Below are 15600 nucleotides of genomic sequence, written 5' to 3' on the forward strand. Positions count from 1 at the left end.
GGGATTTGTAAAGGACAACGTTTACAGGAGGAGAGTGTCGAACATTGATGGCCTAAAAGGCAGAATTACAACCGCAATAGCCTCTGTGGATGTCGACCTGGCGTGAAATTGAATATCTACTTGATATTCTCCGTGCGACGAAAGAGGCACACGTGGAAGTTCATTGACAAGGGTCATGAAACTTTTTGAGTCTATTTAACAATTTATGTTATTAATTTTAATCTATCTTTATTATTTTATGAGTTATTAAATATCAAAATAGGTCCGGGACTTAATAAACACCCTGTATTTCCACAATAATATTTTCTCACAGAAGATCTGCAATACTTAATATGTATTAAAGATTAATGCATACAACATATAGATGCTTTTAAAATAATATGAGTAGCATAACATGAAGACTGTAAAATTATAAAACCTTATTTATAATGTGTTATATATTACATATATGCAGTTCATAATCGTCTGAAAAAGAACCCCTTATGTGGTAAGATGCTAAATGCTGATAGCTAAGTTTAAATCCTAACAAATACACTTTGGGCCAGATTTTGTTCAGCTTATCTTGTCTGACGATCTGCTTAAAATGTTAAATGAAGACCAAGGTATTTGTATCATAACTACCCAATACTATACCTGATCTGCAACCTAAAATTCCTGTGGCTCTGAAGACAAACATGTTAGTGAAATTGTTATGTGATTTATAGATATTATTATATAATAGCAGATCAGATATTCCTTCAATCAGTATGGGGATAGGTATAGTATAATCAAATATGCGCATATTAAACATTTGTAGAAACAGATTTTATAGACTTCAATTTTTATTAGAATTTATATATTTGTAAAACATACTTATCTTACTTAAAGCTACTTTCAAAATACTTTATTTTTATATAACTCGCTGTTCAGAAAAATTATTGTTGCTGACATTCAAGAGCAGATGAAAGTGTATCATACTAAACTCATAAAAACATGTAAAATTAAAGTATGGCAAAAATAGCACCTAAACGTAAAATCTTGTGCCAGTTTCAAGAATTAACTAGCCTTCTTCAGTTAAAAAACTAAAAAGTGTTTCATTCCCAGATATTTGGAGCATATATATCAGAAAACCCACGAAATTGATAAGGATTATTTGAATTCTGCTTAAATCTAAGCTTTTTATTTATTTATTTATTTTAACCTTTAAATTCATTACCAGTCGAAATTTTGAATTTTGTGACAACTATGTTTTTGTGAATCTGGGATCACAGAAGGATTCCTTCAGCCAACATCCCAAGTTTTTCCGATTAGATGTTTGCAATGACTCTGCATGAAAACCTACAAATTAAATTCGTTAAAAGCTTTAGAAAGTAGAAACGAATGCTCTCATTAGGTATGTTCCTTCTTTGTGAGGAAATCAGCTTTTTCATTACCATTAATTATACATTGGAAAGGAACCTACTCAACAATTACTCGGAATTGAAAGCGTCTTGAAATTTCTCTAGATGTCTTCAAGAACAGCTCTGATATATACAAGAAAAATATAATATTTAGTCTCTTTTTAGTAATAATAATATTAGGATTTTGGAGCATTAACTGAAGTACAAGTGTTCATAACGATATCTTCAGTGGTGAACTGCATAAGTAATTTGTTAAATTTATCTTCAAATTGCAAACCCCAAGTTCATTTTGTTTGCTTAGTATTTATTCCAGGAAAACCACGCCTTTCACGTTGTAACTATACTTTAACAAACATTAAATTTTACATTAAAGTGTGAATAAAAATAAATTACTTTGGCGTTTTCATTGAGATGGCTTTAACGTGAAAAATGCATAATGAAATTACTAATAGTGTAAAGGAAGCTCTAGTCATTATGAAAACTATTGCTATCGTAAGGTATTTCTCCCGCTTTCCTAGCGTACCTTCGTGGTGTAGTGGTTCTGCACGCTGGTCCGGTATTCCAGAGGTCCGCGTTTGGATTCCCGGAGAAGGCGTTTGCTATTTTTCATCTCTCCGGCTTTTCCAATTAACCTAATGTCTCTATGCTATTAATAGGGGTGAAGCTAAACGGGCTTTCAGCTCGATGAGCAGTATTTCCGCAATAAAATCTTCTTTGACTCACAATAAATTTCAGATTTAAAGATAGTTTTAAAGGGGGAAACTTACAGTAGAATGTAAAAGCTTTTCGAAAAATTTCTTCTTGGGTCTTAGAAACCTTCCAAAAGGTCAGCTAAGAGCAGAGAAGAAACTCTGTGTGGCAATGACTGGAATAAATTTTGCTTTATAATGAAATTTGATACTTTATGTAATTTCTATGGAATTTTTATTTCAAATTTTTTTATGTGCATATATTTGCATTGTCTGTTTTTGTAAAAATTAAAATATTTAATTATAGTTTGGTATTTTGTTTTTATAAAATAAAGAGTGAGCTCTTTGTTAAGATTTTCATAGCTCACCCCTGAGCATTTTAATCAAATTTTATGTAGGTTGATACATTACAATTTAACATATAGTGGCAAAAGCATCAGATTATGTTGAATAACATGAATTTTTTTTTTTTTTCCTAATAAATTGTTAAAGTCCTCTTCAGTGTCCATGTTACTGATCAAATTACGTGGAAAAACTCAGTTAGCAAGTCCCAGCTCCATAGTATAACCAAACATAGTTTTGTAAAGTGAACATTTGATTCCCCCGTGATATGCTTTTTTTTTATTTCTTGAACAAACTTTAATCCTTCAGTCTTGGTTCGCCCATTCGACAGAACCTTGCGGTTGACTGTGTCTCGGCTTAACTATTTTATATCACTCGACATTTCGCATAAACTGTTTGTGATTTGGTTGCAAAATTTTCTCCCATTGTCGGAATGGAGAATGTTCGGGGCACTCAAAGTCGTGAAAATATCCAGATGGTGCTATATTACTTCATCAGCTCTTTTATTGTGCAGACTTCAGAATTTTGTAACATGACGTTTATACACTAAAAATAATTTCATATTTGCTTTTTTTCTGACATGGTTCACATAGTCTCAAATACGTGACGATAGATTCTACTATTACATTCTTGTACTTGCGATTCAGTTCCTTAATCATACGGGTTCCTCCACCATGGCCAACTGCGATATGAGCATTGTGTAATACGCTTAAGATTTCATCATTGTAACATAATGCAGGATTTCAGCTTTTTTGCAGATAGTGGTGCTTAAGTTTCTCCTCTCCTCCTGTTTTTGCTTCACACATTTTGCTTCTTATTTATTAAAGAAGTGTGTTTCTCATTTGTTAAATAAAAGTTGTTATCGTGCTCATTTTTTATAGTTTCAGACAAAATGTCGCAAAACGTTTTCCGCATAACTTCACTCATTTCAACAAAATAAAAAAAAAATAAAAATAAAATAAAAATAAAAAAAGCAAAATATTTTGAAATGGAAACAAACTGCTTCTATCTTAGATCGTAGCCGATCACACATGTTTGAATTAGCTCGAAACTGAACTGCAAATAAGATTGCAAAAAGTGTCTCCACGGATCTATGTGCCCAGGTTTCTTCAGAGTCGATTTAAATCCCTCGTTTCCGGCTTTTACCGGAAGACGTTAGTAGTTACTAGGTTCCGCCGCAAAGTCTTGTAAAAGGCCGGAATGGAATTATTAACGCATACTTCGGACTTTTACCAAGCTCCTTTGAAACAAGCTAGGTTTTACCAGTAAAACCTAGGATTTACCAGACTTCGGACTTTTACAGTGACATATACATATTCTTTGGCTTATCCCTGATAGGTTTTTTCCCCCAAAGAACTGGTTTTTTTCGCCTTAGTTGACCAATCAAATAATCGTGAAAGCGAAAATTTATGAAGCCGTTTCTTTTAACATGCTGTTTAGGGTAGGCATAGATATGATACAGGTTTTACGTGAAGCACCATTGTATTTTGAATAAATCAGGATGTAGAGATTCATAGCTAAAGTTATTGCTATCCCAGAAATTAAATTTTTGAATGCGAAAGACATAAATCTTAAAAAAATATACAGTTTTGAACAATCAGCTAATAAGAAGAATAACAAATTTTGATAAAATTTATTGGAATACAATTTACGCAAAATTGTACATCATTCCGTTGGTAGAAAACATTTCATTTGGAACTTGAATGAATTACAAAAGCTGCCCATATGTATTTGTATAAATACGTCTCTTACGCAGAAAACATAGTTGGTTTGTCCACGTAGTATAAATGAGCATAAACCGTGAAAGAAATAAATATATAATTTGTCACAACGTATTATACATATTACCAGATCCATGGCAAAACCACAAATCTACAATGCCGTTGTTTCGAGAAAAAAAGCATTTAAGTGTCTGACAATCTAGAAGAGAACAAAAGTACAAATATGTGATTTTGGCAAAATGTCAATTAATCATTTGTTCAAATAAGTACGATGAGGATAGAAAATACTGATAAATTATAAAATGTTAGTTTATAAAATGTTATGCAGCTTTATGAACTTCTGGAATTCCCATGTAGTTTAAAAAGAAATCTGCTGCTGAGATTTTATTTCCGAATATAACTTCTTAATAAATAAATGCACAAATAATAAATGTGAAGATATAAATTTTTACAGATTATTAAGTAACATCGCAGAGACTTTTGAAAATCACAAATTCGTCAATAATGATCAAATAAATAGGTGTTAGAATTTGAGAATTTTCTGTTTCATATCACACAAAACTGCTTAAATTGCATTATATATCACAACGTGCACATTTTTTTATACCACTTCTTGTCTCTGACTGGTTGAACATGGAGCTGAAAATTTTCATCATCGAGAGGAATGATTGCGGGAAGATCTCCATTGCTATAATTTTCAGAATTTTTAATCCCCTTCTTTGTTGTTGAAGCTTTAAATTTAGTAGATGAGGGAGTTGCGAAGGATGTTGGACTTTTTCTTTTCATTATCTTCAACAAAAGAGTTTCAAAAACCTGCAATTACAAGAGAAAATATTATGATCGTAACTATGGAAAATATTGATTATCACAATCGCGCTCAACTCCTTCAGTAATTACAGTTCTCAAAGAGTTCACCACAAGCGATTTTATTTTTTAAGACATGGAAAAACAGCCATGAAAAATCTTCTTACAGCGTTGTGAATCTGAAATAATTATTTTTAGGATGAAGTCATCTACATTACTGACATTCCATAACTTAATTAAAGATTTTAAAGCGAAGTTTAATGTGTAACATCCGTAGAACAATGCCATAATTTTGTTTACAATAAAATAGATGTAGCAGTTATTTGTGAACTTTAAATTGTTTAAATGAACCTATTGTTTAAAGTTAATTTTCTGCTTGGATGAATAATTTTATTTGCACAGTTTCTTCGGTAAAAGATTCTTTCTGAAAAATAGGGTAGAGAAATTAGGTTATTTCGAAGCAGGAGACATGAAAAATCAGCAATGCCCTCGCCGGGACTCGAAACACGGACTTCTCTAATAAGCGCCGGGTGTGCTGACCACTACACCAGGAAGACATGCTCAGAAGGCGGGAGAAATACCTTATAACCTTTTAAAGTAGGTACTTCAGAGTTAGTTAGAGGTGTAGTTACTCTAAGTCTGTTAGAAGTTTAGAACGAGTTTGGGCTCTCAAAACAAGTCAAACTCTATAAATCATTCGTTGATAAATTGATCAAAGATTGTATAGTTCGGCCATACACTTTAAGCAAACAGATTCAAAGCAAATATAAGTACTGTCGGTAATTCGTTCGCAAAGAGATCCTAGGTTCAAGTGAGTAGCGTTGAACATTGGGAGTTTGACGATATTAGAACTCACTTGTTGCCGTTAGACGGTTACAATATCCGAAAACCGCTAATTAATTTGATAATCGCAGGGAAATTTGATATTCATGATATCTTATAAAATACTGAAAAATTTGTTATATTCTTCACATACCAATTTTATGGTGCCACGATTAAATTATTACTCCAATAATGAATGATTGCTTTTAGAGGTAATTAATTTTCTCTATAAATTTATATACAGATTGTTTATGTTTATAGTTTTATTTATTATTTTATAGTTTATTTAAGTCAAATCACGAAATGTATTTGAGAGTACCTCACCTGATCTACGTTTTCTCCGCTTTTTGCACTACATTCCAGGTAATCCATACCTTCTTGCTGGGCAAATCTGCTGACCACGCTCGCAGTAACTGCTTTTTTGGCTGGATCTTCGTTTTTGTTGCCAACTAAAATAATTATCATTATAATTACAAAATAATTTATTTCATAGGAAGAACTTGCAGTGTACTAACTTCAACAATGCTGCAACTAGAATCCACTCCTTTTTATTTTAAACCCCACTAAAATACCATTTCTTTCACATTTGCATTTTCAAATTATGCTTAAATCCAATTCAATAAAACGACAATTAAGTAAATATTATTATAATGCATTTTATGGCAAAAGTTAAGTTCCTCTTTGCCTAATAAAAGTCTTTAAAGGCAGCATTTCCTAATTGAATTAAACCATGGAATCTTGTTAACTCTTGAATATTAATTTTAACGTAGCACATTAAAAATAATTATTTAAAAATGAAATATTATATTTAACTGGACGATCAAAATAATCGAAACAATCTTGAAATAATCTTCAAATAAAATCTTGAAACAAATCATTAATTACAAACAAAGTATACTGAAATTAAGTGCAAAAGTAACACATGCACGCACATATAAAAAAGTTAGAGCTACCGACTATTAAAAAAGTAGGGGGCACGAAAATCACTGCCGTTAACGTTTCGAATGTTAACGGAAAATATAAGATATATGGGTAGATATATCACCTAAAAGATTGGATAAGCAATGATATCAGGAAGGAACAAGCTCTTCGAATTTAACAGTTTAATTAAACGATTAAAATTCTCAAAAAAGATATCTCACAATAAATATCTTTTGGTTTTCTAACAATAAATACCTCTCTTTTTCGTTAATTGTCAAAATTTGATTTCATTACTTTCACACATCCTATTTAAAAAAATAAGAAATTTGTTTCTAATATTCTTAGGGTTACCTATATACTTTAAAAGTGACCATGGTGTTGAAGGGAAAATCATGGCCAATCTCAGTTTTGAAGCAAATTAGCATGCAAAGTGACTTTGCATAATAAAATGATTCAAAATAAAATGATTTTACTTCATCTAAATACACATAACAAATCAGAAAGTATTATTGAACTTTTTATCTTACCTATAAGGACGTCAGCTTCATCATTGTGTGTTCTCAAGTCTGATAACCAGCCTGATACCATGGAGAAAGTGGCATAGTCAGTCACATCATAAACTAAAAGAACACCGTCTGCCATTCTGTAATATCTATAGAGAAACGTATTTATAATTTTACGTTGAAGAAACTGCATAAAAATACAAACTTATTAAGATTTGATGAATAAAATTCCAAAGAGATGTTAACAGAGGGATTTAAAATAACTTTATAACATGAAGCCAGAAGACTATGGATAAAATATTAAGCTGCCAGTGGAATTAAAATAAGCCATTTGATGAATTGTCATTTGATGAATGTTATGATTGTCATTTGATGAATGTTATGCAGGCCAATCTGGACTTCGCTTGTTATATTATTATAATACCAGTGAAACTAAGAAAGTTCTTTAAAAAATTAAATGTAGAAGAATTGTAAACAGCTACGAAACGTTTTTCCATTATTGAGTGATTGTAGATATTTTTATAGCTAATTAACCTTCAAATCTGTAAAGATATGAAAAAGGTTAGATTGATTTTAAATTACGATTTCAAAGCAAATGTATTCTAATCTCAAAACAGAATTACCATAAATTTATGCTAATGTGAGGAATATTTGAAAAAATAAACTTAACTTCAATTTGCACTCTGTTTAGTTATGCATTTATAGACAAAACCTAAACAGTTGAATCAATCCGACCAACTTCATATTATTCCAGTGTATGTATTCACGGAAGTCAAAATCAAACCGCCTATGAGTAAAGTACTTAACAAATTAACTGAAGATTTCAAATCGAGAATGTTAAATCTTGTGAAATACTTAAGTGTTAATTTTTCAACCAAAAATAAAATAAGTTATATGCCTGAACTTAACCAATTATCCCTGCCATTAAAGAAACTAAAAGTATAACTTACACACACACACACAAAAAAAAAAAAAAAAAAAAAAAAAAAAAGACAGTTTTATGTTTTCCGTTCTACTGGACCGATTGATGAAATTTAGCTTGGGATTTTTGTATCTCGAAATCCCGACTTAGGATATACATCAGATTTAAACATAGCATAATTCTAACATAGGTATTCTGGAAAGTTTTCTTCCACTCCTATGGTTAAAGTGACATCACTGTCTTGAGCTCTGGAAAGATAAAAGTTTGACCTCGAAACTGATAGAATGAACTGAGCGTAGTTTTGTCTGTCGGCTATTTACTGACTGTGGTTCTGATAATGTGACGCTACTTGCCATCGGCGAACTAAGTGACAGACCAGCGCATCTCGAAAAATTTATAGCCACCCTGCTCGCTTGATTCTATTCTATTCTAATTTCATTTGTAAGACTATCTAAAGAATGAAGTGAATCTCAGCAATCCTAAAACCTCACGAAATCTGTGGAAGAGCATCATAATCACCGTGAATCCAACACCAATCAGCAGTTCGAATGAAGTGGTAAGAAGCATGTTACGCTTCTATGGATTTGTGTATCGAAGAATGGGGCGGACATTTCCAATACGTTTTGAAAAAAGAAACGTATTTATTAAATTACTGAAAATTATTAAAGTTACGAGTTTCATTCTGAATTGATGTAGTGCATTAATGTACATCTAAAACGGGATGAGTCCATGATAAATAAAAGTGTAATCATTTCAGATTAGAGTTTGGAAATTTTTAAATAGTACTATATATTAATGATATAATTTAAAGTGTACGAGATTTATAATTAGACTGTTAAATTTTATAACTATTTGGAGCACTATTAAATTAATAAAAGATTTTTATGCATATTGCTTACATTACGCATATTGGTACAGAATTTTTTATTTTGGGTAGATATGCATTGCGTCTCAGTTCCTTGTAATTGCAGAGATGAATTAGGTCAACAAAATTTCTGGTATTAGCTCCTTTAAAAAAAATCAGACGTTCGTGAGAGATTGGCGCTCAAAACCTTAAAAATCAGACAACCTTAAAAGATTTCGATTAGTCAAAAACTTCTAAAACTAAAGAGAATACCAATATTTAATATGTCAGATTTCAAAAAGCCGAGCGTGCAGTGAAAGCATGCCAAAGGATCCTTTATGGCAAAGTCACTACACAAACAAAGTTGCGCTCTTCCCCAGGCTGGAGTTTGATGACGTCACTTATTTGCAGAAGTAGAAGAAAGGAAGATGCAAAGGATGAAGGGAGTAATTGCTTTAGAGCAGACTATGAGTCACAGGCCCAAAGATTTCTGGTGGGGAAGAGCAAACCATGCAGTACATAAACTTTGCTTCAGTTATCTACTTAGCTGGACCTTAGATGGATATCATTTTATTATTATTATTATTATTATTATTATTATTATTATTTTTACAAGGACGCACTCCGTGGTAACGAATTTTCCATTCTTGTATAAGGTGAAGAAGAGTGGGGTAAAAAAAAGGAGGAAGAAAAGGGTTTGTTGCAATTTAATATAATCACAAGCAGGTTAGGGCAAGAAAAGCAATTGCATATTGCAAGTTCAGCTTTCTGGGGTGGATATGTTTTCTTCAGAAATAATTAAAATGCCTTAGAACTTCAATACATTTTTCATGCTGCCTAGCAAACACACAATTCCTAATTGTGATATGGAACATTTTATCATTCAAATTAGAATTGAACTACTAAACAAACTTAGCTATTTAAACAGGCCATAAATGCATTTCTTAAAAATGTATCCTTGTTTCATTTTTAGTAAGGCATTTAATTGCTGTTGAATACATATTTAATTGGTATTACTTTTAATACATCCATGTAATAATCATATATATTTGGATCGTTGCAGTAATTAATAAAGCATATTTATATTATTTACTTACTTCGGTACACAATATTTTGACCTTTTCAAGTATTCCAAGCCATACGGGTAAACATATATTTACGATTATTTTTCAATTATCGATTGTGGTTTATCTGCATGATGTTTTGTTTCATCAAACGTGCTTTACGTTTATCAGAGGAATGTACATGAACTAAGTATAAAAAAGTCTCCAATCATAGTTCTTAATTTATTGTATTTTCCATATCTTTATTTGAATGAAACGTTTTTGCATTAATACAGAAATTACTGAGCTTTTTTGAATTCCTATTAAAATAAACTGGCATCTATCAAATATCAAAATCAAGAAAATGCTTGCTTTTTCTACAGGAAAAATGTCCAATATAGAGAGAAAAAGTTAAAAATGTGTATGTGGAAGAAACTTTTCTGTATCCATATACGTTCCCGTATACAAAATCAAGAAAAAAGTTATTTACGTTCATAAACAACTACATTAATTAAAGTGTACGAGATTCTTGAAACGTTTGTTTCTAGTCAGGAGTTATTTTGTTACCTTTAAAACACTACAAATATATAACTGTGACTTTTAAAAATTCTTCTGAACTATAACATGCAGCTTTTACTGGGAAAGTTTCGTTATCCCTGGCATATAAGTGATACTCTCATCGGTAATAATTTGTCTGATGGAGGTTATTGTCACAAAAATAATGATTTTTTTGCTAGAAACTATACATGAAATTATATATATTCTGTGGCATTAACGTATTTCCAACATAATGAGAATCACTTCCTATACTTTGGAGCATTCACCTTCTCCAAAGTCATGGATTTTAAGACAAATCTTTTTTAATCGAGTGGCGGCCCAATCGGGCCATAGGCTTGCATATCTATAATATATCCGTATTTCTGCAATGAGACAGTAAAAATACGATATAAACAAAGAAATATCGTTTCAATTAGAACGTTCGAAAAAAGAGAAATAAACACCAGCAAATGGTTTCAGAAGATCTCTGATTGATTCTGAAAGTTTTATCTTGGTATACATTTTTCTCTTGCTTAACGACAGAAAAATCGGTAAGTGTAGAGGGAAGGGTACACCTTGTATTATTGCGAAGTTTTTCCATTTATCGCCAAATTGTTGTTTCATTTACCGCCAAGTTGTTATTTCAGTTATGGTAGCTTGAGTAGTTGATTGTTATGGAAACCCTACCCTATTATTATGTAATCGGTTGCATGATTGCGGTAAATTCGTAAGGGCTTGTGGTGTGTGTGTGTGTGTTGGTTAGGAAGTATATTGCTTATTTTACGGTTTAGACGGTAAAATGGCTGAATGGGGTAAGATTAATTTGAAGTTTCTGTACGATTTGAAAAGGAAGGGGAAAAAAGCATTACTTGACTAGTGTGTAAATGAAGTTTTACTTAGTAGCCATTATTAGGTGTCCTGTTTGTAGGAAGGAAATGTATATGGTCAAACGGTCGCAAATGCTTACGGTAGAACGTCGATATGGAGGATATTTTTAACTTTTATTTTGTGAATTTATGTGGCAATGCCAGTATACAGATTTTAGTTCAGATAATTTTAGGAAGTTTTTGGATGCTGTTAAAGAATTTTGTTTGACTGAAGACGTGTTAATTCGCAAATAAGGTAAGTGGATATTTCCTTTACGTAGTGCAAAGATGAAGTTCCTTTTTTATATTATTTCATTGTTTGATTTAAAATGTATTTTATTGAGATTGTATATTTTTTTGTTAGCTGCTCCTTTGACTTTTTAAGTGACTATAGTTCGATATGTACATGGACAAAGGGAGTGCGCGAAACTTTATTTGTGCAATTCAGGGATTCTTTTTAAAGTGAAAATAGTTCGATGTGTACATGGATACCGAGTTTGTGCAATTTTTTTGCCTTGTTATTTTGGCTTTGTGTAGCGGCGATTTTTGGCGGCGCAAAAATCGCCGCTACACAAAGCCAAAATAATAAGAATTGAACAAACTCGGTATCCATATACCGCTAAAAAACGCCAAATTTCGCCAAGGGATACCGGTAAATATACTTTTACCGAAAAATCATGTAAAAACGAGAACTGGTGATGGGAAAATTAAATATCAGTGACAACTCAATTTTAAAAGAGTGCTCAAGGTAATCTAAAAATAGAATTCTTGAAGTACAGAAAAAGAAATAAGCTTCGGATAATATCTTATCTAATCAAAAGGAAAGACGTTTTTACACTTCCACTATTAGATACTCCTATTATCTTATGTTAGTAATTAAACCACTTTCAGGTTTATAAAAGTATTCCTGTTAGTATTCCTAACAATTACTTACGTACGTATCTATAATAATTATATATATATAATACTTATGTATTTATCTATAATAATTATATATCTATAATACTTATGTCTTTATCTATAGTATTTATATATCTATAATACTTATGTATTTCTCTATAGTAATTATATATCTATAATACTTATGTATTTCTCTATAGTAATTATATATCGATAATACTTATGTATTTCTCTATAGTAATTATATATCTATAATACTTATGTATTTCTCTATAGTAATTATATATCTATAATACTTACGTATTTCTCTATAGTAATTATATATCTATAATACTTATGTATTTCTCTATAGTAATTATATATCTATAATACTTATGTATTTCTCTATAGTAATTATATATGTATAATACTTATGTATTTTTTTACTTACATACCTATACTTTATATTATATTAGTAATTAAATGAGTTTCAGGTTTATGAAAGTATTCCCGTTAGTGTTCCTAAAAATTACTTACGTACTTATCTAGAATAATTTCTTACCTACTTATGTACTAGCTATAAAAATTATATATCTATAATACTTATGTATTTATCTATAATAATTATATAGCTATAATACTTATGTATTTATCTACTTACGTATACCTATACATTACCTTATATTAGTAATTAAATGAGTTTCAGGTTTATGAAATTATTTCTGTTAGTGTTCCGAACAATTACTTACGTACTTATATATTTACTAATTCCTTATTTTGATGTAAATTATATTTTTATTATTTTAGCTTATTAAGCATTTCTATCTTTAATTGATTTTTCATAATTTGCAGAGACATTAGGTTATTTTGAAGTAGAAGACATGAAAAATGAGTAATGCCCTCGCCGGGAATCGAACCATGGACTTCTCGAATACGCGCTGAGCGTGCTGACCACTACACCACGAAGGCATGCTAAGAAAGCGGGAGAAAGTTTTTAAACAAAGATGCTTATCTCCGTAAAGAGGATGACGTTTATTTTTAGGGTTGAGAACTTTTAATCTGAAACTATGGCCTTAAATCTTCCATTTGTACCTGGCCTATTTTTGTAGTGTTACCTTATTTAATGTAACTACCAGTCTATTTTTCATACATTATCCTTCACGAAAATGCATTCTTAAGTGATCCCTCACTTACTATGAATAGCTAAATAGTCAGCCAATCAACCTAGTAACAAAATAACGTTTTAAAATTCCATTAGTTTAAATAATATAAAAATTATACATAAATGTTGTAAACAGTACCTCTATATAATTTGCTAGAAACAATATATGTTGATGATACATAGATAAAAAGGCTTTTAAATTACAAATGAATTTTTACTACGACTACAGCAGTATTAGCATAATTGTTTATTTTTTTAAATATATTTTCCACTTTTTGCAGCATATTGTTGCTTTATTCTTTTAACAATCCGAGTTTTCTTAAATTTTTGTGTGTTCCTGAATTCCTAAAACAAGAATAAAGTCCGGGAAATAATGCAATTTTGTTCCTTGCCCCTTTCTGGATTTGCAGAAAGCTACAGTATTTTCTTCAATACAAATTGATAATAACATTACGAATTTTGCACGTATGTAAATAATTTTTGCGAAATTATACGTGAAATTTTAGTAATTTTTGTACAGCGTAACATGAAATGCTCGAAAGAAAATAAGCTCTGCCGGAAAAATAAGATTATAGGTGCAAGCTTATTTAACATTGAGGTAAATGGCTATCTCGCTAAGCTGCTGAGATATCGCCGAGCTGGTGATAGTTTTGGCGATTAATTTTATGTAATTGTAACCGTATTCGGCCCTCATATGCCTTCCAGTAATATCGAGAAGTGGAGGGAATCGGAAATTTTTATCTGGCCGGGGAAAAAATATATAAGACAGGAGAGAACATCAGTTTCTCAGTTGTTTAGCTCAACGTGAATTCGGAATATTGAGAGATTCTTTGTATTAGCTTCGCCCTTTTTAGAAGCGCTTTGCATTCCGCTGTGTTAACGTTCTTAGTAATTTGAAATGTAACTACTGATTGTGCTCTGTGATTTTGTGCTTACGAACCCGTACGTACGCAACAATATTAATAGATATAAAAAAGAATTGAATGAATTATGAATAATTTCCTTTTCTGTTTCTCTTATTTAAAAATGACGCAGAATGTAATATAAATAACTGCCCATCGAATCATAACTTTCACTATGCTTTTGGCAATCTTAGTTCAGGATGATCATAAAGTCACCTATTTTACAGCATTCTGTAAGCGCTACGTTATCAGTTCTGATGAAAAACTGCATGACTGGGCTGGACCCGAAGGACGGAAAGCATGCGGAAGAAAAGGGAGGTAGCCATTTGTTACCAGGAAAATGGACTTCGTGCAGTGGAGCAGCGATGCTGCGGCGACAGTCAATCTTGTACCAAGATGTACTTGAGAGTTAGCCCGAAGCTTGAGGAGTAGCAGGTCACGTGGTTCGGCGCATCATTGAGGAAAGCGCATGAAGAAAGCTTAGGGCCTTGGAGTTCGCGGCATAACGATTCGGGCAGTTTCATGTGACTTTGCGAGCCCGTAAATACACTTCGCTGAAGAAGCTTCATTGAATGGTCATGTGAACATGATAACTGGAGTTTCTTCGAGGTTTCTTTGGCATGCGATATCACAGATACAGATACAGACACAATACAGTTATCTTACTGAAAGATCATTCTAAGTAAAAATCCGCAATGATCTTTCACTGTCACTGAAAAGCAGATTTTTCTCGCAGGATAGTATTCTTGCTCCTCTGTTATTTCATCTATTCATCAATGACATACCTAAAATAATACGATTGCTTTAGCATGTTATGCCGATAACACGGCTATACTAAGTCTGTAAGCCCTAGTCATACTAGAAACAAACTACAAGAATTTGTAAAATACATATCTTTATGGTATAAAGCCTGCAAAATAAAAATTAATGAACAAAAATGTCAAGTTATTAACTATCCTAAATACCCTCTCAGGCACAACATTGGAGAAATTGTTACAAAACGGAATACTGCCAAATATCTAGGTGTTTGTATGGACGAAGGCTTATAAAGTATTTTCTTCATCCTTCCAGCATGTATTCGTGGTGTAACGGTTCGGCGCGTATTCGGAGAGGTTCAGGTTTCGGGTTCCGGGGAGGGCATTACACATTTTTTTATGGTTCTAGGGATGGCAAAAAGCTTTATGGGACTAAAGGTCACCAGTTGACTGTAGACTCTTCTACAGAATGACGGTTTACGATCTACAGCTTGAAATGGATTTTTCAA

At 31.7% G+C, this 15600-nt stretch overlaps 1 protein-coding gene across 1 annotated transcript in view; it reads right to left on the reverse strand.

The window, feature by feature from the left end:
* Positions 1 to 4029: 4029 nt before the first annotated feature.
* LOC118179898 (ras-related protein Rab-1A-like) overlaps positions 4030 to 15600 on the reverse strand; it is a 235485-nt gene continuing 223914 nt past the window's right edge. Inside the window, exons 4-6 of the mRNA XM_085813440.1 lie at positions 7206 to 7330; positions 6082 to 6206; positions 4030 to 4944 (exon numbers count right to left, since the gene is read on the reverse strand). Of these exons, the coding sequence (XP_085669566.1) occupies positions 4714 to 4944; positions 6082 to 6206; positions 7206 to 7330 (481 nt within the window). The 3' untranslated portion in view covers positions 4030 to 4713. The remainder of the gene's footprint in view (positions 4945 to 6081; positions 6207 to 7205; positions 7331 to 15600) is intronic.

Source organism: Stegodyphus dumicola, chromosome 3 (assembly GCF_044657685.1).
Source record: "Stegodyphus dumicola isolate Sdum_Otavi_A_Nest chromosome 3, ASM4465768v1".
NCBI lineage: Eukaryota > Metazoa > Arthropoda > Arachnida > Araneae > Eresidae > Stegodyphus > Stegodyphus dumicola.